Consider the following 27,105-nt stretch of genomic DNA (forward strand, 5'->3'; position numbering starts at 1 on the left):
AAAAGAAACAAATATCATGCTAAGTAAAAGTTATGTTCAGTTAAAAAAAAAGATCCCCCTGGCGGGCCACACGGGAGTCATGTGGCCCACGGGCCTTGTGTTTGACACATGTGTTCTAGATGATCAGATCAAAAGTTCTGGTTGCCAACACATTTGGTAACCACTTTCAGGATATGCAATATGTAAACTTTAAATCTTTGCACCTTTGCATTCTAATCAAATTCTTCATAAGCTGAAGTCAGTCTTTTGTGCATTTTAGCTGGTGATGAGCAACCTGCAGTCTATTTTGGAGAATGTGGACACACCAGACTTGCTTTGTCAGAGTGTGAAGTGCATTCTCCAGGTGGCTCGCTGCTACCCGCATGTCTTCAGCACCAACTTCAGAGTAAGCATTTCATCACTTAGTGTTTAATGAATGAGACATGAAAACCACCTGAAATCAGTTCACTTCTTTATTGATCTTTCTTTTATCTGCTTTCTCCACAGGACACAGTGGACATTTTGGTGGGATGGCACATTGATCACACACAGAAGCAGTCACTCACTCAGCAAGTTTCAGGTCAGTATGAATTATTATTGATGATAAGGTGATTAGATTCTCATGTACATGTATTGTGATTGAATGACACACAGTCGTGTCACAGAGGGCTGTCAGATAAGAAACAACACATTCAGACATCTGAACAGTGTTATTTTGACATCAAAACGGTTCTGAGCCATTCGAGTCATATTTCATGAGGATAACCCCTTGATGAGCTTAATTACCTGACATGTGAATGTAGGTGCCTGTAAGATGCAGTGCTTGTCGTTCTGCTTAGAAGCATTTATCAAACGCTTGTGAGAACCTGACGGTCCGGTGTTTTATTATTTTTTTATTATTTGTCTCGTTTGGTCTCCTCCTGTGTGTTTAGGTTGGTTACAGAGTCTGGAACAGTTCTGGGTGGCAGATTTGACCTTCTCTACCACATTGCTGGGGCAGTTTCTGGAAGATATGGAGGCATATGCAGAGGTGACCTCAGCCATTCTATAAAATTATTTGTAATCTCGTGTTGCAGGCCTTCCGGTTTTATCAAACTTATTAACAAACCTTATTTGATTTTAAGAACGGGAACAAACAGATATTTATCAGATTGTGGCACAACTTGATCAAAAATACTGTAGTTAAATTTGTCCGTGTAAGTCTCTTTGACCTGATAATGTTTTTTCATGACTCATTTCATGTTCTGTTTAGGATCTGAGTCATGTGATGTCAGGTGAGGTGTTGGATGAAGACATCCCTCCACCCTCAGTGTCACTGCCAAAATTAGCAGCTCTGTTGAGGGTTTTCAGTACAGTGGTCCGCAGCATTGGAGAGCGATTCAGTCCTTTAAGAGGACCACCCATCACTGAAGTCTACGTCACTGATGTAAGATCCACATCCAGGGGAACCTGCTTAATGTCTGTCATGAAACATGTTTCCAAAGTAGATCTGTCGTGTCATTAATGAGGAGAAATGTATCCCAGTTTAAAAGCATCTCTGTTTCCATGTTCTCTATAACATACCTTACATGCTTAGTTTTAAAACTAATCCAGTAAAACTAAAACAACAAAAACTTCTGTTGCTTTAATCTACAGAATTGGGTCATTTTGAAAGTGGAAATCAAAACATTTGGTCACTCATAAGTCAGTATAAGATTCAGACTACTGTAAACCTTAAGAAAAATACCGTGGTTTCACTGTGTTATTGGAAAAAAACAAGTTTTATTTATTATTTTGCTTTTGAATAAAAACTGAAATGAAAATACTATTTTACCTAAATGACGCAACATATTGTTATAACTATATTATAGGTATAAAATATTAGTACTATTAATATTTGAAGTCAATAATCCTGAAGCTGCATGTTCTAGCCCAGGCTGTATAAAGAGTGGGGGTTTGGCATGAAAAATTGCCAAATATTTAATACAAGTTCGCTTGCTGTGATGACCTCTGTAGAAGAAAGCAACCAAAAAAGCTGTATTAAAGTTGTATTCATTTTAATGCACACATATAAATCGACTTAAAATACACAGTCAGCCAGTTGTTGTACCTTGTACTCTTTAATAAACAGCAGTTTCATGCACAAGGCTTCTTCCATTTCAGTCAATTCACTCTGTATAAATAAATATATGAACACTCTACAGAGATGGCATCAAACCTGTGTCAAATACAGCAGATATGTGGCATCTTAGACCCACCTTAAAGAACAGTGTGAGCCACTGAAAGGGCTGTGACATCCGAACTATAAAACTGAAGAAATGTATGTAGTAAATACCAGCTGGCCTCAGCACAGATGTCACTCACAGGCACCCTTCTAAATAGACCCCAGGGTGTTGGAAAGTGCTCTAACACCATGAGGTGTTGGGAGACCACTGCTTTTGTTAGCTAGAGATATATTCTCTTCAGTCCAGTGGGAGAGGCTCTGTCTGAACAGATTTCTGTCTCTGGCTGGGTTAATAACTCACAAATAGCTATTTATGCAGTGCACATAAAGTACACAGGGAGTGCAACCTCCTTTCCTCCACAGATGTGAAAGGAAGATGATTAACATCTTGAGCGCTTGATAGTCAAGGAGCTGTGGATGTATCCTCGGGGAGATTGTCTGCATTCACAGAGTCACAGAATGACCTTGATGTCATCGGCACAGCTATGTCTCCCTGAAGGGGATCCAGTCCAACCTGTGACTGAGTGGCATTCTCTTTGATTTTGGCCAACTTGTCAACCTAATCCTTGATGTCTGCCCAACGTCAAGTATGAACTCTGACCAAGAAACTGTCCTCGTTGGACTCTGATGAAACCAAGTTCCCAGACTTTCAGATTAGTGGGTCTTGCTGTAACAGTCTTCCCTAGTACTTAGAACATACCCTGCCTCTCTAAGGTTGCGCATCAAAGCTGAAAACAGAACTCACATGCGTCACTCTTTAATGCTCTACCTGCATGAAATGTCCCCCGGCAGTCTGAACAAGCCTTGTTCTGGAACGTTTCATGAAATGAAAAGCTGTTTCCCCAGAGCACAGAAGCACAAAGCTTAGCTTCTCTTGTGTTAGCTTTGTTCCCATCCTGAACCACAATGCCAGATTACAGTAGTACTTTAAAACCAGCAATTTGCGGGCAGCCATGCTAACCAGCAAATAGACTAACTCCAATAAAAGCAGTTGGGCTACAATTGAGCAGCCTTGCACTACACAAAGCTAACAGCACCTAGTTAGCCTGACTCAGAGGTGTTCTTTGCAAGGTGAAGAGCAGCCATCAAACTGAAGAATGATAGCAATGATAGATGTATATATGTGCAGGTGGGAGCTGCCATTTCTCTTCATTACCTCATTTATCTAAAACAATGTAAACAAACAACATGGCCACAAGATGTGGCCAATCTTTATCTTAGAAATTAGATGTATTTCCATTATGGAGAACAAAGAAACAAGAAGGAAAGAGCTGTTGTCTTCGTTATCACCTCTACAAAATACACACATAACAAATTAATGTATTTATTATTTTAAAGTAATTACTATTGCACACTATAGTACAAAATATTCCAGTTTATTTAAGTAATGTTGGGAGACTAACAAGCCAATGGTGGTTGTAAATTAGTTGGGTTATTAACTTTAGTAGTAGTAGTAGTATATTTTTACTCAAATGATCATTTGTTATTACAGTCATTACAAGTCACTCTGTTTGTGTTTGAAGGTTCTAAACCGAGTTCTGGCCTGTGTGACAGCTGCAAAGCAAGTCCAGTTCTCAGAGGCGGTTCTGACAGCGGGGAATGAGTGTGTGGGGGTGTTGCTGACCAGTGTGGAGCCCTGTGGTCAGCTGATGGAAGCTATCCTTGCTTATGGCCTGGACCAACTACACTGCTGCCAAACCTGCGGCTCCGATTACAGCCTAGCAGTGCTCTGTCTTCTCACACTGGTATGGTCACTTAGGGTTCATATTGTGCCAGTAATTTTTCCCCCCTTCTCACTTGCTTTGATTCAAACCATAGACCTTGTCTTTGCCATTCTGCAGTGTCGGTCACCTTGAAATCAAATTATATAGTTAGCTTTTTGTAATACACCCAACATTTTGGGGGGCCAAACAGCTTACCTTCAATGTTTGAACTCCACACCACCACTTACCTGGGACAAACTAATCAAAGACAAACAGGACAAAGAAAAATAAACTATGGTTAAGACAAAATGAACAATATAAGAAATAAGACAGGTAAGTTTATATACACACGTTAAAGCACAGCACTGTGGTGGTCAGTTCAGCCGATCAGATTAAATAGAAGATTGACAGTCTTCTGCTGAACTTGAAGAGGTACCTCAGTCACTGAATAAAGTGTGTTCTATGACACAGCCCCCTGTAGTTTGACATCTGCTATTTATTCTGGTTTTGTATTTGTTGATAAAACAATTTGTGTGTGGAGGAACAAACCCTTTTAAAACCATAAAAACAAAACTGAGTCCCTTCACAAATCTCTGAGCATTGTTTTACTGCTTTGGTTAGTATTTTGTGGAAGATTTTGTTAAATTTCTTGATGTCTTTTCAGATTGTTGATCAGGTAAACACAAAGCTGCCAGTTTCTTTTGTTGACAAATTGCTGGCCCCTGACTCCCAGCTTCTGAACCTACGCTTCCATCCAGAAAAGGAGGTGTGTGTCCTTTAGTAACACTTGAGACTAAGTCTACGTTCACACTGCAGGCAAATGCTACTCAAAGCATTGTTTTTCTTTTCTTGTTTTGTCTATTTGATCCATATGAAGTGTTTTCATGACAGTCTGAATTTCAAAGAGGCTTAAAATGTTTAGCTTAAAATTCAAGTAGCTGTTTGTTGATGCTATAAATCAGATATGTTGTTAGAATAATAACAACAAACATGTTTTAGTTTTTTGTGAAAAGACTTGGTGACGAATGTGTCTAGGTTTTATTGTGAAAAGACATGGAAATGTCACTTCCAGGTTAGGGGTAAAGCTATAAAGAGAAACACAGACCTCATCTTAGTTGTCAAATAAAGTGACTTGGGCGTTGAGTAGCTGCTTGAGTCTTCTACCCTCTTTTCAGGGGCTTAGCCCACCCACCTGTCAAATATGCATTTAACAATATTTTATTAAAATACCTATTCAAGCATTAACCATAAGACAGACACAATTTAAATGTTAATTTTCCTTCTCAATGTTTTGCACAGGCAAAAACCCACAACCCACCGAACGAGGAGTTTATGACACAATTTTTGGGTCACTACCCACCACTTGAGAGTCATTGTTTAAATGCCAGATCAAAGTCTTACAGTCTTTGAACCAGTGTGATTTTGAATAAAAAATAAACAAGCCCAGATCTAAAAATAACCCTAAATGGTAAAGTATCATATCAACTCTAGTTTAGTCAGAGTGAGGCTGATTATGGTACTGTTTGAGTTTAAGTCAGAGATTAAAGTATCTAAATCTAAATCTACGTGTGTTAATATGATTTTATTGAATGCACGTTAGAGGAAAGTTTCCAAAAGAAATGCCTTAATTTGCTTCTGTATGTCTGTGTGTTTTGTACAGGTGATGTCTGCTGTACATGGTGTATATCATGCACTGCTGAGCCTCAAAAACATTCCCACACTGGAGGCAGCTTATAAAATGGTTTTAGGGGAGATGGCATGTGCTCTTTCCAGTCTGATGGGGAGCTTAGAGTCTAGTGGTAAAAACCTGGCTGCTAATGGCCCCTGTGCCAATATCCAGCACCCTGCTTTTGCTTCTTTAACCCTACCAGTGGAAAAGGCTGAGTTCATCCTCCTCTTCAACCTCAGCACCCTTACCACCATTGGAAACACCAAGAACTCTCTCATTGGGGTGAGCCATTGTGGTTTTTATCTGGAATGGTTTATATCAGTTGATAACACTTTTAGAGGCTGAGTGTTTTTTGAAAGGATGGTGGTCTTGTCTCGTTTACCTGTAATAAACTGTAGATGTAAATAATTGTCTCACTGAGCTCATCAGACAGCTCTGGTCTTTAGTTTCACTGCTCCATGTTCATCGTAGAGTACACAACCATACCAAACTGTTCCCTTTAAATAGGCTAAATGCCGTCTGTCTGTCTGTCCAAAATCCCCCTTCAGGAATAAGCCTCCCTTGAGAAAAACCCGTCCGAAATCCCCTAAAGGAACAGGCCTCCCTTGAGAAAAACCCGTCCAAAATCCCCCTTCAGGAACAGGCGTCCCTCGAGAAAAACCCATCCGAAATCCCCCTTCAGGAACAGGCCTCCCTCGCAAAAACCAGTCCGAAATCCCCCTTCAGGAACAGGCCTACCTCGATAAAAACCTGTGCGAAATCCCCCTTCAGGAACAGGCCTCCCTCGAGAAAAACCCGTCCGAAATCCCCCTTCAGGAACAGGCCTCCCTCGAGAAAAACCTGTGCGAAATCCCCCTTCAGGAAACAGGCCTCCCTCGCAAAAAACCCATTCGAAATCCCCTTTCAGGAATAGACCTCCCTCGCAAAAAACCCATCCGAAATCCTCCTTCAGGAACAGGCCTCCCTCGCGAAAAACCAGTCCGAAATCCTCCTTCAGGAACAGGCCTCCCTCGTGAAAAACCCGTCCGAAATCCACCTTCAGGAACAGGCCTCCCTCGTGAAAAACCTGTGCGAAATCCCCCTTCAGGAACAGGCCTCCCTCGTGAAAACCCGTCCGAATTCCCCTTTCAGGAATAGGCCTCCCTCGCGAAAAACCCATCCGAAATCCACCTTCAGGAACAGGCTTCCCTCAAGAAAAACCTGTGCGAAATCCCCTTCAGGAACAGGCCTCCCTCGAGAAAAACCTGTGCGAAATCCCCCTTCTGGAACAGGCCTCCCTCGCGAAAAATTGTCCGAATTCCCCCTTCAGGAACAGGCCTCCCTCGCGAAAAACCCATCCATGTATGTGAAATCCCCTTTCATGAACAGACCTCCCTCGAGAAAAATCCATCCATGTATGTGAAATCCCCTTCAGCAACAGGCCTCCCTCGCGAAAAACCCGTCCGAAATCCTCCTTCAGGAACAGGCCTCCCTCGCGAAAAACCTGTGCGAAATCCCCCTTCAGGAACAGGCCTCCCTCACGAAAAACTCGTCCGAAATCCTCCTTCAGGAACAGGCCTCCCTCGTGAAAAACCCATCCGAAATCCCCTTTCAGGAATAGCCTCCCTCGAGAAAAACCCATCCGAAATCCACCTTCAGGAACAGGCCTCCCTCGAGAAAAATTGTCCGAATTCCCCCTTCAGGAACAGGCCTCCCTCACGAAAAACCCATCCATGTATGTGAAATTCCCTTTCATGAACAGGCCTCCCTTGAGAAAAATCCATCCATGTACAGTATGTGAAATCCCCTTCAGGAACAGGCCTCCCTTGAAAAAATAGATCTGTGATCTCAGTGGGATTTGGTAAAATAAAAACAGATTAATTCAAAGATTAATAATTTCTTTAAATGTTCCAAATTATTTTAGCAGATCTTTTTTAAAATAAACAAGAAATCATTTCTTTTCATAACTTATTTCTGTACTCTATCACATACTAAAGACAGGCATTAAACACTTGTTTTCATGCACATCACTTTTTCTGAGGGATGAAGTATGGTTTTAATTAGCTGTAAGAGCACCATCTAGGAATGTGCAATATGGCAAAAAATTCATATCACGATATAGATTATGATGCGTGTCGGTAACTATATACTGTATATCACGATATAAAACTTWTAATAGAAAATAAATAAATCAAATACTAATTGAATGGAATGTATAAATATGTATAGGATAAAAAAAATTAAGACCTTAAAATCTCCTTTTTAGGGGAAACTTTAAAGTCTCCCTTAAAAATCTAAATTTAAGGGAGATCTACCTGGGTAAATACACACACACACAAACACACACACAATAACTTTAATGTAATAGATATCAGCATCCATTGGATGTTGTTTGGAATCACCTGCTTCGTTTTAAGGTGGTTAAACAAATTGCTTGTATTTATTCCTTTCTAAACCCTTTACAGATTACTTTTTCTGCACTCCACATGTTTTACTCTGTGCGCGCTCCGGCGGGGTGACAATCATCCTGTTTATGCTTTACAGTTTGTTTGTTTTTTTTTGAAAGACAGGTCGACCATCACCCTTTCCCACAGCGCGTCCCTGCTGTAGACAGCATCGCGCTATGACCACAGGAGAAACGATGTCCGCGAGCTTTTGTGCGTCCCACTGGAGCTCGCACCTGCGCTGACAGTCGCCTCGCTGTGTGACCATGACATCTGCCGCGCTCCTCCCGCTGCAGGCAGTATGGTCGCTCTGCAGCCGACCGGACGATGCGCTGTCACATAAATATGTAAACAGTTCGGTGTTCATTTTCGCACACCCGAACCAGGTCCAGATAATTAGTTTTTTTTTTCCTCTTCCTTTGCGCTCTCAGCCACTGTGCTTCCCGCTTCCTCTGTTTTGACTCCAGCCGGTTACGTCATCAAAAAGAATTAATGCGGCTGGCCGGTGGAGTACAGATCTCTATCATAGGCCAAATTTATATAGTTTCTACCATATATCGTTTGTATTCCTAGTACCATCTAATTTTTCTGGGTCTATATATTCCTATGGCCTCAGACAAAATTAGCTTAAACCATTTCAAAACAAGATGTCTCAAATGCCATACAGAAAATATTTTACTGACATGACATTTCAAAATCTGTATTTCTGTCGGTATTTATAAATGTGTTTTGACCTAGATGTGGGCGCTGTCTCCGACGGTCTTCACTCTTTTGAGTAACAATCTGATGCTGGTTCATGCTGAGCTGGCTGTCTACTACCCCACCATCCAGTATGCTGTACTCTACTCCCTCTTTTCACACTGCACCAGGTAATACCCTCATAGTATGAATGACACTCTTCATTATTTTTCGCACCTGGAAGCTAATTTTTTTTGTCATGAAATTGGACTCAGAGTTAAAATTCTTGTTGTTCAAACCTGCCAGGGTAGAAGAATACTGTAGGTTGTCATAAATATCTAATCTATTCTGAAGGAGTGAATCACAATATCTTTAGCTATTGCCACAAAATGTGAGTGCTCCCTATTCACTAACTAATTTGTTTCACAAAATAAGTACAGTTTTGCATCTGATAATGAACTATGGATATGAATGAAGTTGAAGCCTGATGTAGGAAAATCTGAGATAGTAATAAATTGGGATATAGTTTTGTAAAAATCTAATCATTGACACAGCTAGACTTTTATTTTGAAATAATTTTTCAAACTGTACCTTGTAAACTCCAAGAAAACTTGGAGTTTACAAGGTACAGTTTACCTTGTAAACTCCAAAAAAACTTGTTTTTGTATGCCCTTTATTTATGCGTTCATTGCTTTTTATGAATTTCTGCAGAACTGTTTGATTTTTCGTTAAATTAAAAGTTCTTATCAGGACTAAAATGTTCATGCAGTTTGAGCGACTTCGCTCTAGTACACAAACTCCAAAATATTTTCAGCTATAATTAAAGGGAAAGTGGTTCTGCAAAGTATTGACTCAAAGGCTGAATACAATTTTTTATTTGTAAAAAGAAAAATATGAAACCATATCATCTATAATTTTTCTTCACTTACAGTTTAGATACTTTGTTTTGCTTTATGACATCAAATCACAGTAAAACACTTTGGCACTTGTTGTTTTTTATGGTGAAACATTTTAAAGTTCAACAGGGACGACTTATTTGTTAAGGCTCTGTGTGATAGATCCACATGTACATCTAACACTGACTGACAAATTGTTTAGCGACTACACTTTCATTAATTTAGAACACTTCAGGAAAACAAAATAGAACAAAAATAAAAAAAGGCATCTGCAGTTAGTTTTACTGATATCAGTTTTATTCATCTAATCTTTTTTGTCTTTATTTTTTTTTCAGACATGATCATTTTATCTCATCCAGCTTGTCATCATCATCCCCCTCTCTGTTTGACGGTGCTGTCATTAGCACTGTTACCACGGCAACAAAGAAACATTTTAGCACGTTGCTAAGCCTCCTGGGAAGTCTGCTGTCAAAGGAGCACCTTTCTCCTGATGCCAGGTTTGCACAAAAAGTCAAAAGTTGTAAACAACCAGTCAATGCAACCATCACTTTTAAACTGTTTATCTTGTTCTGAAGGAAGCAATCAATCATAGACATGACTCATAGCTACTAGGGTTGGGCAATATTGGCAAAAAAAAGTATCACTATTAATTGTGGTATTTAGCCGATAACGATTAGTTTGACGATTAATCCCCTTGAGTCCCTGGACATCCTTATGTCCTGGTCACATGGCCATTTTAGTGGGAAAGACTTGCTCTTTGTAAAAATCTTTTTCAAACTGTGTCAAAATTACAGACTTCAGGCTATACATCTAATTTTAAATTGTGTTGATAGATAAATAAATCATAGAACTTCCTTTTTAATGTTCATCATATTTGAAGCAGAGAGGAGCACCGAGCAGACTCACTTGTTGGCATTAATCGTATTAATCAAGTGCCAAAAAGTAATAGATGAATGTTTTTTTGACGATTTGACGATACGATTATGCCCAACCCTAATAGCTACTAGAAGGAAAACCATTTTGGAGTTTCCTTGTGTTTTGCATTTCTAACACAGATGCATTTCAAAATAAATACATGGCTAAAAGAGAGTGGGAATGATCATGTCAGCTAAACTGTTTCAAGATGGCTCAGGTCCCCCTTTCAAATGTTATGATCTCAATGGGCTTTAATCTGCATGAATGAATGAAAGAAAATGTTGAGCACAGAACATAAAGAAAACATGGCAGTTGTTTTCAGGCAGATGAAAATTTACAGCAGTATCAAAGTCAATGTGTTAGGACAGAGAGTGCAGTGTAGTAGTGAAGTATGGGATATGGGACAGTGTGACCACTGATGCCTTCAATCATGCGTTTATGCACATGAAGTGATGACGAGTGACAAGGCCCCGTCTTTCCTCGCTTCAGTAGCAGCTCATCACAGAGGCCAGCTGTGCCATGCAGCAGCCATGTGCTGCATCTCATTCCTCTCTTTCAGGAAACAGTAGCTCTGTTCATGACGAGGTGTTCCCTTTCTGTTGATTCGCTAAATACAACACATGAAGAATGGGACAGTCGATACAGGAAACACCATAGAACAGCTTTTCCAGAGCAGCAGCTTGAAAACTCACTAAAAGTCATTTTAAAACAATTTAGTGTTCTTTTTAAAAAATTTCAGTTAGTGTTATCTGTGTTTTTATGTCTTTTATCATATTGTGCTGGATATGTGATTTGAAAACAAGGTGGGTGTTGGACTTTAATACATATTGTATCGAGTGAATCAACTGAAAAGACACTGAAAGTAGTGGGACATGAATAAAGAAAATGAAGAAGAGATGATAAATGCAAGTGCAGAAAAAAAAGTTCAGTTTTTACTGAACTTTAAAAAATCAACTCCAGGTTGTTAGACAATAATGTAATTGTTTTAAGGGCTCGACACACGGGAGGCGACGTCGCTCGCTCTCCATTCATTTCCTATGGAGCCTGTGCGGTGAGGCGACAATCGCTTGCCCTCCTCCAGCTAAGCGACGGCGAAAATAGTGCATGTGAAATTTCGCGCTCGTACACGTAGACGTGCACACGCGAGCTTGCAACGCGACTTATGAAAGTTGAAAAATGTTCAACTTTTGTCGCTGTCGCTTAGCATACAACCAATCAGCGAGGGTTTCGTTGACTGACCAATGAGAGGAGAGTATGCTACACACTGCAGTTAGCTAATACTTACACCAAGTGATTACTAAAAAGCTTTGTGGGAGTTTATTGGCACCAGGGTGAAGTTTATGGTAAGTTTTTCCTCATAAAACTGTATCTTGATGTGTGTTTGTTTTTCARTATCATTAGCATCGCAAGATTTGTTTAGTTTACACGTCCGTAATGCACACCCGCCTTCAGAGTCAAGAACCAATCAAATTTTGTGAAGACAAGCGACCTGAGAGCGCGATTCGCAACGCTGCGATCGCTAGCGCGTCCCGTGTGTCGGGTTTCACCCTGGCTGCGATGACAGCCGTTAATCGCTGTAGTTTGTCGCTGCCCATGTGTCGAGCCCTTTAGAAAAGTTTGTAAAACTGTCATGAAATTCTATTTTGTCTTTAACATTAACTTAGAGTCATTGTGTTACATTTCAGTTATTTAGTTGAATTGGCCTGAGTAGTTTCTGACTGGTAGTTTCCAGTTACAAGACAAACTACATTAAATAAAAGACAGCAATCAGTGTATAACTTGTTTAATTTATTTCTGTTTATGTTAGGAAGCTTCTGCTGACCTGGGCTCAGGAAATCTCTTTGCTGATGATGAAATCAGAAACCTACAGCCCTCTGTTCTCCCTGCCCTCCTTTAACAAGTTCTGCAGAGGCCTGCTGTATAATGGTAAAGCTTACACTTCTGTCCAAGAACTGACCATCCTCTGCTTATGGTTTTTAGGTTATTAAAAAAGTTATTGAAATGCTTAAAATGTTTTCTTTGTTTTTCTTGTCAGCTTTGCATGAAGATCAAAGTATTTGCCTTCAGACCTGCTACAGCTTACAAGCTCTGTCTACATGTCTGTCCACAGAACTCCTGCAGAGGTGAACCTCATTCTGTCAAGGCTTCTATTGTTTTCCTGATTAGTGTCTTACATACAATATTTGGAACGAAGCATTGCATTCTTTCAGTGTTAAGCTCAGTCAGAAACAATGCACTGACATTTTTTGTAACTTAACTTAAAATTAATTCTCCATAGAAATACATTGAGATCTCCTTATTTGTTTTATAACATTGTTTTAAAATCTGCTTCAGCATACTTTCACACTTTTTATTCTTTTATTAGCCACTTGTAGCTACCATTTTACTGCTATTAACTTCTCAATACTGTTGTGACTTTTGTATTTTTTATATACTTTTTCGTTAAAATTTTTCTAATTTTAGCTAATTTTTATTTTTTTCAAATAGTTTTACCATGGACTGAACTTACATATTGTTTTATTAAGTCCCTATGTACTCCAAAGCTCTGTACACTTAAAGACCTTCACCCATTCACACTGATGGTAGTAAGCTACATTGTAGCCACAGCTTCCCTGAGGCACACTCTGACCACCACTATCTTATGGTTTTGCCAATTTTAGCATCTCTCTTGCTTTTTTTAACTTTAACAACTCAGTTTTAGCAACTTCAGCAAATTTCATCAACATTTAGTACTCAGCTTTCACATTTCTGCAGTTTGTCTAAAATCCTTTTGGCTTTTGAACATTTTCCTAATTATTGTTATATGTTGTGCTGTACATTTTGAAAATCTTGTAAAGCTCACTCTGTGTGTGTGTGTTTGTGTGTTAGGTGTGTGAATGTGTGCAGAGTTCAGTTGGTCCACTCAGCAGTGAAGGTGAGGCAGGCATATGCCAAACTACTCAGGACTATCCCCCTGGATGTGGCTTTGAGGTCAGACTACTCAGATTGTATTTAAAAAAGCATCAAATCGTGTTACTGAACTCAATCTTTGTTTTTTGCTTTTTGACAGTAACCACAGTCAGTCTGAGATTAGAGAGATCTCTCTGGCCATTCGTCACCACATGAGCTGCGCACCGAGCACCACTTTCCATCCCCAGGACTTCAGTGATCTCATCAGCTTCATCTTATATGGAGTCCTGCACCGAGGAGGGTACCGTACAAAAGAATTTACAAAAACTTTACTACTTGTTCCCTGTATTCTCTTTTATAGTATATAGAGTAGGCTTAGGCAGTATGGAGGTGTTTTCTTATACCCTAAGATCAAAATACAGTATGATGACAGTAAAAAAAATTGGCTGCAATAAAAATTGGGGACAGACATTTCAGAATACAGTAACAATAATAATAAAAATAATACAGAAACAGATCTTAAAAAAATGTAATGAAATATCTTCATTCACCATTTGTTTTTTCTTTGCATACAGTTTAACAAACAGTTTATTCGACAACGAACTACCAACCAACAACCACTATTTTACAAACATGTTTCACAAGGAAATACTTTTATTCTGTCACTTTGTTTAGTTTGGACAACATTTTATGATTGCAGGTTTCTCTGTAATGACACTTCTTACCCTTCACATTTGTGTATCTACAGCAAGGACCCATGGTTGGAGCGTTTGTACTACAGCTGTCAGCGACTCGAGAAGCGAGATGGTCATGGAAACTCGGATGGTAGCAGACCAGATGTTGTGCCACAGGCCTTGCTGAAAACAGAGGTGGTGTTATGGCAGTGGGCTGTTTGGGAGGCCGCCCAGTTCACCGTGTTGTCCAAACTCCGCACGCCACTGGGACGAGCTCAGGACACCTTCCAGACTATTGAAGGTAAACTCAGTTTGTGCTGTCAGAGGGAGAAATTACACAGGGAGGAGGGCACGAAATCAGATTTAAACTAAATACACCACTACCAGCTGATAAATCCTACCTTAACCTGTTCATGACCTGTTTTTTTTATCTTGTTCTGAGAAAGTTTTGGTTTGTTGGTAAGCAAACAAAACTCCTAGCATTTTTTCTTTTTTACAGATCTGTGATCATATTACTTATTTACTCCTGCCTTAAAAAAAGAATGACTGTTCAGTTGAACTTGAACTTTAACCCATTCATTCCATAAATCTTTGTTTGTGTTTGAAGGGATGATCCGGAGCCTGGCTGCACACAGTCTGAATCCAGAACAAGATCTTGGAGCGTGGGCTGGAACTGGAAGTGATGGAGATGGTCACCACTCCAATCAGCTCCGCCTCACTCTGCTGCTTCAGTACCTAGAAAACTTGGAGAAGCTCATGTACAACGCCTATGAAGGCTGCGCCAATGCTCTCACTGCTCCACCGAAGGTGTGCAAAGATAAAAGGATAGAATCATCCGAATATGTTCATTCAGGCAGCAAGTAGGCATTTTAAGCACAAACATTCTTCAAATTAGTCTGGTATATTTAGGTTTTTATTTTTTATATTCCACCCCAGCCCTTCTATATACCACCTCACCACTGTCTGGTTCAGTAACTCTAGTCATGTCTAATATCCCATAAACATTCGACCGACTTGCAACAATTCATTCTTCTGACAGTGCATGCTTATTTTGTCCTTTCCTCCTCCTGGACTAATTAAATATAAAACACAGATAAAAATGTTTGTGTTCAGTTAATTAGTGACTCTAAATTGTCACCGGATGTGAGTGTGTGAATGATTGTCGGCCTTGCTTGCCTCTGTCTGGCCCTGTGTATGAAGAGGTACACTCCTGATCAAATTTTAAGACTAGTTGAAAAATTGCAAGAATTTACATTTTGCATTATTGGGTCTTAAGAAGGTTCAAAGCCTTGCAGGGGTGTCAAACTCCAGTCCTCAAGGGCCACTATCCTGCATGTTTTTGAGGTTTTCCTGCTCCAACACACCTGATTCAGGGATTGAATTAACTCTTCAAATTGGGCAGAACCCTTTTAATTACCCAGCAATCAAAATCAGGTGTGTTGGAGTAGGAAAACCTCTAAAATATGCAGGATTGTGGCCCTCAAGAACTGGGGTTTGACACCCCTGAGAGCTTTGAAATGCAAATAAATAAATAAATAAATGAATGAATAAATCATCAGATTAAGCATTTTTTGCAAACTAAAATGTGCTGTTCGTCAACTGATCAAATATCTACAAAAAAAAACATTAAAGATTAGCTGTGTCACTCTTCACCTCAAAAATTTGTTTTGGCGTGCTTAATGCCAGTGTTTCCAGGCAGCTAGAAGAAATGTTTCTCCAAGTGGTGAAGGTGGCTTCACGGTGGGCATCTTTTTGCATTTCGAAGCTCTACTTAGAACCTTCTTACGATGAAATGGTGCAAAATGTGAATTCTTGCCATTTTTCAACTGGTCTTGACGTTTAGATCAGGAGTGTCTGTTTGCTGACAGCAAAACTGAGCTTGACTGTGACTAGTATTGCCATTTTAATTCCTTCAAGATAAAGTACTATGGCAGAAACTGATGCTGGGGCACATCTATAGTGTATTATTTTTTTGGGAGGAGGGGGTGGGAGTAGGGTGTTGCATTTGAAAATCACTGCCCAAATCTAGCAGAAAAGTTGTTTATTTGATAATAACCCTCTTGTCTTACCTCTCAGGGCATTAAGACTTTCTTCTACACGAACCGTCAGACCTGCCAGGATTGGCTAACAAGGATCCGCTTGGCTTTGATGAGGGTCGGGCTTCTTTCAGGCCAGCCTGCAGTGACTGTCCGCCACGGCTTTGACCTTCTTACAGAGTTTAAAAACAGCAGCACACAGGTTAGATAGCAGCTAAGTACGTCTGTATCTTCTCTGCATTTGCAAGCCCTGTTGAAAATGATAAAAATGTTCTTGGTGATTCAAACCTTTCTAGCTTCTTGTTGCAAAAACTAACTGTAGATTGAAAGTAGTTTTAAACATTTAAAGTAAAAAGGTATGAGGTTTAGAGGTTGTATCCAGTTGTTGGGTAATTGGGAGGTTTTTGTGCTCACTAGGCTCCAGAGCTTGAGGTTCCTCTTGCACTGCTGGTCGAGGCTCTGTGTGAGCTGCGTTGTCCTGAGGCCATTCAGGGGCTCGCAGCCTGGAGCCTCCTCACTTCTGGGAAGAGTCTGGGCTGGTTGGCGTCCACTGCCCTGCAAGCTGAGGGACGGTATGCTCACAGTTCACTTACTAACAAACTCCCCATGTTTTGGTTGGTGTTCAGTTTGTTGTCCTCACAAAATGTATGTGTGTAGGTTTGAGAAAGCAGCTCTGGAGTATCAGGATCAGCTGTCTGCAGTGACTGGGATAGACTGTAGCATCAAAAACTCAGACAACGGTTGTCTGCTGAAACTCTCCAACAGCACAAGCAGCCCCAAACACACCAGTAATGGTAACTTGCTTTATTTAATGTTAATGTTGGTTGGCCTGTATATGTAATTAGGTCCTGATGTCTTAAAAGGAAAAATAAAGAAAACATTTGTTCTACTGTTCAATGACGATGAAAGTCACACTACTTCACCTGAATTTGAGGTTTGACAACTGGCCAGAGCCTCCCTTTCTGTAACTTTTGAGTAAATTTTCCTATGAAGTCTGAGAAGTGCGTCTGGTATCCCTTTTAAAAGTGGGAACATGATCTCAGTTTCCTACTCAGAAGGCATTGTCCAACTGTCCATGCAACATCAGAGACATATCAACCATGACAGCCCCACAACGTCCAGGGCGTTCAGCAGCTGGGGGTGAATCTCGTCCACCACTGGCCCCATTTTACTGTGGAGCTTTTAACAGTTTGATGGCCTCCATTAAAGCAGGTGTGCACAAGCAGATGTTTTTGTTGCTGCTGCAACAGGCTCCAGTGAGTTCCTACTCCATCAAGGTTTTTAATTGCTCTTTGACTGACTACTCCCAAAGCTCTAATAGCCTCCTTGAATGGTTTTGAAACTATTTAAAAGTCATCCTTTTTTGGTGAAATCAGTTCTTTCTCTTAGGCACTCATTTGACATAGCAAACTGAATATTGACAAATATCAAGATCAACAAGAAATACATCTTGGTCATGGGAAATATTTCCTAAAGTGCACAATGACACACACTGTACATTCGTATGTTTAAAGAAATATTCTTGTGCTACAAAATAAAAAAAAATACTATTTTCTCTTGTGTATTTCATAAATGGTACTGTTCTGTAACTTCCGCCTCTTGATGCAGTACTTTGCTGGACATGCTTTAATTGGCTGATTTGGATGTTTTTGGCTGGTGCCGTGGTTCATTGCGATCATGGACACAGATCCGAGTGCGAGCTGGGATGAGCCAAGTGGTGACAGTTTTTCTAGAGCTGATCGTGTGTGAGATTTAAATGTACACGTGTCAAATAACTGTGATTTCCGCACTCAAATCAGTGTCAATGCACGGTCAAGCTGGTGGCACAAAAGTAATTCCATGTTTTAGAGCTAGTGTCTTTTTCCAGCAGTCATTGTGCAAGAGGTGGGGCACATTTTGTGCAGGTCACAAGTCCAATGCCACATAGAGACAAATGAGACAAACATTGCATCATTACCATTCATTATATTGTGAAAAGTTTTTGCTCACCCATCCAAATGACTGTGCACCAGTTTTTTTAATCATTGGAGAAGGGACCCATTAAGTTTGTTTTCATCTGTACATTTGGTTTGTACTGAATTTTGGTGTAATACTGTAAGATTTTTGTTATCAATGTACCTTTTTTTTGTATTTTTCCAAATAGGTGACAGCAGGAAAACTGTGCTGCTGAAGTCCACTGAGTGCTCCCCTGAGGTGGTCAACTTTCTGGCTAATAAGGCCTGTCAGTGTTATGTAGCACTTTCTGACTGGGCCTCAGTGAAGGAGTGGCAGACCACCATCGGCACCCTCAAACAAAACTCCTCAAATCCAGTCAACATTAACCTGAGGACAGATTTCAACTACATCCAGGCTCTGAGCTGCTTCGAAGAAGGAGACCTGGAAGAGTGTGGGACTCAGCTGGAGCTCCTGCCTGGGGAGGACTACAGTTCAATTTCTAGCAGCAAGGACAAGCTTGGTAAGCATGAATAACAGCCAAAACAAATGAGCAGCATTGACTGCACTATGCATTTGTTTATGTTTGTATGTGAAGGTAATAAAATATAATTTCCAAGCGAGCTTAATGAAAGTTATGGATTTTCTGTGTGTGTGCTCAGATCTGAAGAGACTTCTGCCCTCCATGAGTCCTGATCCAACAGAGCTGCAGAGAGCCATTGAGGTGCAGCTCCTTCGCAGTGCCGTCAGTGCCATGGCTAAAGCCAGCCAACAGGAGGAGCAGAGGAACACAGAGTAAATATTCTTCTCACGTTATGCTAATGTAATACAATGTTATCATTTTACATTCAAAGAGTGTGATTTGTTATCAAAGTTTTTTTATTACAAAGATTTTAAATTTTGTATCTGTTTGCTTTAATTTATACTAAGGGGCCTAGCATCCCTTGAACAAATGCACATTTTCTGCCACCTTTTGTGCCAGAGTGTTAGATTTAGATCATTTTATGTTGGAAAAGGATAACATAGCCATTTCTGTCATACTTTGGAAATAATGTCATGCAGTTTAATGCAATGTCAATCTCAGGATGTTTGTTGTAAACATCACACAAAGTTTAAGTGCAAAATTTGTAAAAGTGACTGAGTGAGAGCTAATTTTGTGTTTGCTCGAGTTGATTACTGTGGCAGTTAATTTGAGGTGACTCCAAAGTTAGTCAGGTGTAGTTGTACCATACATCCAATGATGACAGAGTTTTATTAAAACTCATCCATTCATGAGAAACTTAGCTATTTTCAGTGTTTGCATTTTGTTCTTTATATTATTCTGATTCAAGAATTAAGCTTTATTTTCTCACTTAATGATTTAACGATGCATCATTTAGGATGCTGAATCTACCACTTACTGCATCTCGGACATAAAAATTTATAAACATTTTTAAGGTAATAAATAGAGTATATCTGTATCAATAACTTGCCTAATTCTGAAAAATATTTCCATTTTGCTTAAATTTAAATTTATTTCTCCTGTAAAAATATTCTTTAACTTTTATTGTTTGTCTGTAAAACAGTATATTTTTATTTATTTCAGTACATTGGTGCGATGCCTGAAACAGACTGGGAGGATCTGCCTGGGCCCTCTGCGTCTGTCCACCCTCACTCTGTCTGATGCCCTGCCCACTCTGCCCACCATGCAGCTCCACTGCACTGCCGCTATGGAAAACACTCTCACAGGTCAAGATGTAAGTACAAACGCACACATTTCACTGCATGTTATTATTTTTATTATTATTTTAAATTTACTTTGCTCCTTACTACACTTCTAGTTGTGTGAATGCTGACTCTGTTTAACTTCTGTTCTGCTTTTTGTAACTTTTACCTAGCCTTTTGCTGCTTTTAGATTTGAGCTAACCTTTAGCTACTTTAAGCGAGGGTTTTTCTTTTCTTTTCTTTTTTGTCTTTAAACTACTGTTGTGTAGCTTGTAACAATATTGAAGACAACTGTTTGAACTCACAAACTTTAATTCAGAAATTGCAGACACCACGTTTTATAGATCACAATCTACAGTACTCTGTCACCAGAGGGCGATGTGATGGAGTAGGGCAAAGAACTGTAAAGGCTGCAGCATGCTGCATCTGAACTGCTGAAATCAGGCCGAACTGTCAGTTTCATGATGAAAATTGCATCATTCTGTTTGAATTGTCCACATTTCGGCACCTTCTTGTCACAACCTGCGGGCCACGATTTTTAACCCCCTTCCACATAAGAACTTTATTATGTGATTGGTCAGAAGTTTGTGGGAGTGTATGTGTTGAAAATGCTCAGACGCTGCATTTTGCTTCAACCACTCGCTTAAAAAAAAATAAAGCTGACTCGTCTCCAGAAGCCGACTGTTGTACCAGGAAGCAGCAATTTATAAAGAGAGTCAAACAGCCAAAAATTCATGAAAGGAAATATAACAGATGTTTTGCATGAAGTGATCTGACTGATTAAAAACTTTGGAGCTTAATCTGGGACCAGTTTGTTGATAAATAACGTCGGGCGACGAGTCTGACCTTTTTTTTTTTTTTTTTTTTGACTCCACCAGGAAGAAACTTAAGGTTATGAACATAAACCCGGTTCTCTGATTAGCATGAGTTAGTGTCTCACGATGGGGAACGCCTCCTGCGTGACCTCATCGGAAGCTTAAATTTCATTACGCCAGCCCTGATTGGCCGGCACAAGTGACGTCTATGTCAGGAGGGGCCCAGACCCTCCCTCTATAAAAGGGGCTGACATAGCATCAGTCATTATTCAACAAGCTCACCTCTTCCTCGCTTCGCAGCAAGGAGGGTGGTCTGGTGAGACACTCACTCATGCTACTCACAGAACCTGGGTTATGTTCATAACCTTAAGTTCTCTTTCATAGCATTCGTTTCGTGTCTCACTATGGGGAGAAATACTGACTCCCAGATTGCCAGACATGCCTGTTTTAATGACTACTGTTCCCAGAGGCCGCTCAGTAAGAGGTTGCACAGTGAGACCCTGCACTTAGGACTGAATGTGCCAAAACAGGAGCAGTCGCATTAAGCTTATAAAACCTAGTAAAAGTGTCAGAGGAGGACCAGCATGCAGCTGCACACACCTCCTGGATAGGGACCCCTTTAAAAAGCGCCCAAAAGGATGCAAGTCCCCTGTTGGAGTGCGCTTTAACACCTTTCAGGGGCTGGAGTCCCCTGCTAGAATATGCTAAAAATAATAGCTTCCACAATCCAGTGGGAAAGACGCTGTTTTGACACTGACTTTCCTATATGTGGTTTTGCCCAGGACACAAACAATTGATTGGTTTTCCTAAAACCTTGTGTCCCTGTCCAAATAGATCAGCAGTGCACGCACTGGGCACAAATTGTGCAAACGCCTTTGCTCCTCCAAAGCAAAAGCGGGTGGGTAAAAAGAGGTCAACTCTATTGGAGAGCATGAACCCAATACTTTTGGAATAAAAGCTGGGTTTGGTTGCAGTATGACTTTAGCATTATTGGGGGAAAATTTTATGCAGGCTTGATGCACCGAACAAGCGTGGATCTCACCTATCCATTTAGCTGAAGCCAATGCGAGTAACAAAGCTGTTTTGAGGGATAATAATCTCAATTCCACTTCTTCCAGAGGTTCAAAGAAAGAACCAGAAAGAGCTTCTAGAACAGTGGGGAGGTCCCAGGATGGGACCAAAGGCCTGAACGTGGGCAATTTGCGGCGTACCCCTCTCATAAAACGGCACACCAAAGGGTGTTGGCCCACTGTTTTTCCCTCAAAACCAACATGACAAGCTGAAATAGCAGCCAAATATACTTTATGGTTGAAAAGGCTTTGCCTCTTTCAATAAGGTTCTGTAAAAATGACCAGATCACTACCACTGAACACTGATAAGAGATGATGTTAGAGTCTAAGCACCAGCTCTCAAACACCTTCCACTTTTACTCATACAGGGACCTGGTTGAGGGTGCTCTGGCACATTGAATGGTGTCAATAACGCCAGCAGGGAGTCCCTCTGCATTCTGAATCAGCCACTCAGGGGCCATGCCCACAGAGCCAGCATCTCCGGATGGGGATGAGATATCTGTCCTTGCGCCTGGGATAGCAGGTCCTTGCGGAGCGGTAATTACCACGGTGTGTTGCACTAAAGTTGAAAGATCTCCGCCAGCCAGTGTTTCCCCAGCCACCTTGGGGCTATCAGAATTACAGACAGACCCTCCTCCCTCACCCTTATCAGAATGGGAGGGATGAAAGCTATTGGAGGGAAGGCATAGAGTAGAGACCTCGGCCACCTGTATGCTAAAGCATCCACCCCCAGTTGAGCTCCCTGGTCCAGCAGGGAGAAATAAAGTGGACACTGAGCATTCTGTTTTGATGCGAACAGGTCCATGACTGTGTGACCGAATCTCAACCAGATCTGGTTTACCACCTCGGGGTAGAGTTTCCAATCCACATAAAGCGGATTGCCCCTGGATAACAGGTCTGCACCATAATTCAGGTCTCCTGCTATGTTAGTTGCTTTCAGAGACCATAGGTTCACACTGCTCCAAATTATCAGTTTGTGTGCCAGTGTGTGTAAGCGGGGGGACCTCAGCCCCGCTTGCCTGTTGATGTAGGCCACCACTGTGGAGTTGTCTGTTTTCATCAGGACATTGCTCCCTTTGAGCCATTTTAGAAAATGGTTCAAAGCTAGATGAACAGCCAACAGCTCCAAGCAGTTTATGTGAGTCGAGCGCATATGGGGCCCCCATCTGCCATTTATGGATTTCCCATCGTGAGTGGCACCCCAGCATACCAGAGAGGCATCTGTGGTGATCACTTTGCGGGTAGAAATGGTGCCCATAGGGGTGCCCTGAGTCAGGAAGCCTGGGCTCTTCCACTGACGTAGAACTAAGGAGCAGGTTTTAGAGACTACTACTCTGCGGTCGCCGTCATGGTGTGGGTCCAGGTTCAGGGATGACACCCATGACTGGATTCCCCTCATATAGAGACGACCAAGTGGTATTGCCACCACTGAGGAAGCCATTAGACCTAACAGTCTCTGGCATTGTTTCAGAGTAACTGAGTTCCCCCTGCGAAACCGAGCTACAGTAGATTTAAACACAAGATCTCTACCTTTTCTTGGGATAAAAAAAGCTTTGAACTGGAGAGAGTCCAGACTCAGCCTTATGAAAGTGATGCATTGAGAGGGTGTTAGGACACTCTTTTCTAGGTTTATCTGAAAGCCTAGATGCTCCAAATGCTTCACCACTATATTGGTGTGGTGAGCTGCCTCCTGGGGTGATTGAGCAGACACTAGCCAGCCGTCTATGTACGTTGCCACACGTAAACCCCTTTCCCTGAGTGGAGCCACAGCAGCGTCTGTGCATTTTTAAAAACACTGTTGGGCTCAGTGATAACCCGAAGGGCAGAACCACAAACTCAAATGCTGTCCCTTGGAATGTGAAGCGCTGGTGTTTCTGGTGAGGGGAATAAATTGTTATGTGGAAATAGGCATCCTTCAGGTCGACTAAAGTGAACCAGTCGCCTGCTCGCACCGATCTCAGCAGAGAGGCGTGAGTCAGCTATTTTCTCAGGTAATGATTCAAGGCACGGAGGTCCAAAATGGCTCTCATTCCCTGTCCACCTTTCTTTGGGACCAGGAAGTACCTTGAGTAAAACCCCTTGTGGATTTCTGAGGGATAAACAACTCTTTTTGCTCCCTTTTTCTTTAGCGTGGAAATTTCTTCCAGAAGAGTGTTTACATTTTCTCTTTTTACCTGAGATGACACAATCTTTGTGAAATGGGGTGGGGCGGCTTTGAACTGGAGTCTGTATCCCCGCTCGATTGTCCGCAGCACCCAGTTTGACTGTGTGCACTGCAGGCTGCCCAGCGCTCTCTGTAACGAGAGGGGGCTGACTGGCCACTGTGGCAAAATTGAGGCAATGCTGCCCCCTTCTGGTCGAACACCAGAACATGCCACAACCGTCCCCGTTGCCGCCTCTAACGTGTGGCAGGGGGTTTTCTGTGATGCTGTCTTCACAGCTGCGGAGACACGGGTTTCCTGCAGCTGCGTTATGGTAGACAGCAGTGTGTTTTTCAGCATAATTTTTGTTTTTAATTTTTTCACAAAGTTGAACAGCGCCCTCGGCTTTCTGCCTGGATGCGCGTGTTGAAACATTTTTATTACAGAGTGCATGTAAAAAGTGCTTCTGTGACAACTGTCTGAACACTGTTTCTTTACTGTTGGCCCCAGAACGAGCATAACTGCTTAGGGTTGGCACACTGTGTGAAACATTTCTCCCCGGGCTGGCTTCAGAACTGGGCCTGGGGGTGGTGGGGCGGCCCGTGAAAAGGGTGAACTGGGCTCGCTGCCACCGGGAGGTGAGGCTGTTTGGCCCTTCCGCTTCTTCTTCCTCCCGCTCACAGCGGCGGTGGGTGGAGGCTGGGCAGACTGAGGACGTGCCTGAGGGGATTGCTTCCTGGCCCACGGGTTTTTCGGACCTCCGGGATGCGGTGTCGCGGCCTGCACTTTAGGCACCTTGGGGATCCTGAAAGCCGGAGGTGGGCGAGTGGCAGCCAATGCATTTGAATGACGTGGCGCCGGAACAGAGGCGGCAAGATGTACTTTTCTCGGCAGACGAAGTTTCAGCGTCTCATCATCCCTCTTTTTCTCCTCACATCTCTTCTGCATGGTGGTAACCGCTGCTCCGAAGAGACCGTGGGGGACAACCGGGGTGTCAAGGAACGCCTCCTTCTCCCTGGTTGTCAGCCCAAGCCAACGTGCCCTCTCCTGAAGAACCATGAGAACCATGGCCTTCTCCGTGGCTTGTATCGCCATCTTGTGGAGGTGGAAAATGTGATCCGTTATGACGCAGATTTCTTCCCAGAGGGTGTTATCTGGTTTAGCGGACATATCTTCTTCCAACTCCGCCTGGTACGCCGTCAAAATGGAAGAGGCGTTCAGGGCTCTTGCAGACAGGGCAGCCGCCTTATAGCACTTGTCAGTGAGGCTGGACTGAAAACGGTCCATCTTGGATGGGAGGGATGCAGCGGTGGATGACAGTGATGTCCCTCCTCCTTCCCTCAGTAAGAGCACTGAAGATGGGTCGTGGCTTGGTCTTCCAGCATGATAACAACCCAAAACACACAGCCAGGGCAACTAAAGAGTGGCTCCGTAGGAAATATCTTAAGGTCCTGGAGTGGCCTAGCCAGTCTCCAGACCTGAATCCAATAGAAAATCTTTGGAGGGAGCTTAAAGTCCGTGTGGCCCAGCGACAGCCCCGAAAACCTGAAGGCTCTGGAGGAGATCTGTATGGAGGAGTGGGCCAAAATCCCTGCTGCAGTGTGTGCAAACCTGGTGAAGAGCTACAGGAAACGTCTGATCTCTGTAATTGCAAACAAAGGTTTCTGTACCAAATATTAAGTTTCATTTTTCTGGTGTATCAAATACTTATTTCACACAATAAAATGGAAATTAATTATTTAAAAATCATACATTGTATTTTTCTGGATTTTTGTTTTAGATTCCATCACTCACAGTTGAAGAGTACCTATGATAAAAATTACAGTCGTCTACAAGCTTTGCAAGTGGGAAAACCTGAAAAATCAACAGTGTATCAAGTACTTGTTCTCCCCACTGTATATATATATATCCCGCCCACATCGAGGCGGCTCTCTTCTCAATGCAAACACAACCGATATAGAGTAAGGTCGAGCAAACTGGAGCAGGGGTGGCCGAGCCTTACAATGCAAACACAGGTTTTCTAAACCTGAAAATAATTTTTTTCTTCTTGTGGTGTTTTGTTAGCATTTTGCTCCATTTAGCTTTAACAACTGTTTTAACTTTCTCAGCAGTCTTTTGTTTGGTTTTAGTAGTAGAGACAGTAATTCTGGATTTTTTTCCCTGTATTTTAAAAAGGCATTACTTAAACTAATCTTATTTCATACTAAACACCAGCTTGTTAGAGACTGTTGTTTGTTTCTTGTTGGCCTTTGCACAAGTATTCATCTGAAGTCAACTGAAGCGTAAAACTCAAAACACAAAACCAAGTTGGGAGTTTTTGTTAATGTCTTTGTCATTTTTACAGGACTGTGTGATTCCTCTTAGCAGTGAGGCCTTAAACACATGTAAGCAACAAGATGTTCAGCTGTTTCTCCAAGCCCTCAGATACTCCATGTTCCAGAGACAGCTGCTCCACAAGATCAAAGGTAAATAATAAAGATGAAAACAAAGAGCGGACATGACAGGCTGTACTTACAGGTGGAATTTAGTGTTGATCAGAATGCAGCTGCCTCCTTTTAGTGCTCATTTTCATTCAAAAATCTTTCCTAAAGGAGTTTTAGTTTTCAGCCTCTGTCAGTCTGCCCCAGAGCAGCAGTGGCTACAGTGTAGCTTACCACCATCATTGTGTGAATGTATGTTTGAATAGGGGAAAGATTATCATGTGAAGTGCTTTGGAGTCCAAAGAGACTTGACAAAACATAAGTTCAGACTATTTACCATTTAATTTTCTAAGAAAAATGGACGCCAAAATTACAGTCTTCTTTGCAGATAGTTAATATTTCTCTTTACTCAAGTCACTTTCCTCAGGCCTTAAAAACTACAACAATCAAGCGTATTCTAAAGAAACAGAATTTGGATACCTCTCTAATAAGTAACCAATGTAAGGTCAAAGTAACCAATCTTTAACCCACCATTTTTTTAAAATTCTTAAAATTTATTTTGTCAAGTCTTCATTTTTTTACTTTTATGAAGTGCTAAGTTTGCTACCAGTCTTTGTACGCGTTAAACTACAAATCCCGTGATAACTACTGGCGAGAAACAGCACAGTTTACTTCCATGTTTTCGACCTCTTTGCCGCTACACCCCCCCCGCACACGACGGCTTGTTCACCTCCCCAAAAAACGTAATGTTATGCATATAACTACTGTTCCCTGAAGGAAAGGAACGAGGTACAACATCATGTATGGGAACCACGCCCCTGCGTGTCCTGGCTGAAGCCACCTCTAATCACGCCTTTAGGCAGGTGACGTGATGACGACAGATGTCAGGCTCCGCCTGCACATATAAATATTGTCGCATCACTGTCACTCCTTAGTTCAGTAACTGCTCTTCACCGAG

General features: G+C 41.6%; 1 protein-coding gene across 4 annotated transcripts in view; it reads left to right on the forward strand.

The window, feature by feature from the left end:
* Nucleotides 1-27,105, forward strand: part of smg1 (SMG1 nonsense mediated mRNA decay associated PI3K related kinase) — a 108,320-nt gene that overhangs the window by 18,237 nt on the left and 62,978 nt on the right. For all 4 annotated transcript variants that reach the window (XM_014024876.1, XM_014024877.1, XM_014024878.1 and 1 more), the window contains 22 exons: nucleotides 260-385; nucleotides 487-559; nucleotides 912-1,009; nucleotides 1,232-1,405; nucleotides 3,706-3,927; nucleotides 4,550-4,651; nucleotides 5,546-5,836; nucleotides 8,716-8,846; nucleotides 9,887-10,048; nucleotides 12,274-12,392; nucleotides 12,502-12,589; nucleotides 13,335-13,436; nucleotides 13,516-13,656; nucleotides 14,104-14,330; nucleotides 14,637-14,836; nucleotides 16,106-16,267; nucleotides 16,483-16,637; nucleotides 16,723-16,859; nucleotides 18,209-18,520; nucleotides 18,660-18,792; nucleotides 19,583-19,733; nucleotides 26,072-26,192. In XM_014024876.1, the coding sequence (XP_013880330.1) occupies nucleotides 260-385; nucleotides 487-559; nucleotides 912-1,009; nucleotides 1,232-1,405; nucleotides 3,706-3,927; nucleotides 4,550-4,651; nucleotides 5,546-5,836; nucleotides 8,716-8,846; nucleotides 9,887-10,048; nucleotides 12,274-12,392; nucleotides 12,502-12,589; nucleotides 13,335-13,436; nucleotides 13,516-13,656; nucleotides 14,104-14,330; nucleotides 14,637-14,836; nucleotides 16,106-16,267; nucleotides 16,483-16,637; nucleotides 16,723-16,859; nucleotides 18,209-18,520; nucleotides 18,660-18,792; nucleotides 19,583-19,733; nucleotides 26,072-26,192 (3,427 nt within the window). The remainder of the gene's footprint in view (nucleotides 1-259; nucleotides 386-486; nucleotides 560-911; nucleotides 1,010-1,231; nucleotides 1,406-3,705; nucleotides 3,928-4,549; nucleotides 4,652-5,545; nucleotides 5,837-8,715; nucleotides 8,847-9,886; nucleotides 10,049-12,273; nucleotides 12,393-12,501; nucleotides 12,590-13,334; nucleotides 13,437-13,515; nucleotides 13,657-14,103; nucleotides 14,331-14,636; nucleotides 14,837-16,105; nucleotides 16,268-16,482; nucleotides 16,638-16,722; nucleotides 16,860-18,208; nucleotides 18,521-18,659; nucleotides 18,793-19,582; nucleotides 19,734-26,071; nucleotides 26,193-27,105) is intronic.

Source organism: Austrofundulus limnaeus, unplaced genomic scaffold (genome assembly GCF_001266775.1).
Source record: "Austrofundulus limnaeus strain Quisiro unplaced genomic scaffold, Austrofundulus_limnaeus-1.0 Scaffold444, whole genome shotgun sequence".
Lineage (NCBI taxonomy): Eukaryota > Metazoa > Chordata > Actinopteri > Cyprinodontiformes > Rivulidae > Austrofundulus > Austrofundulus limnaeus.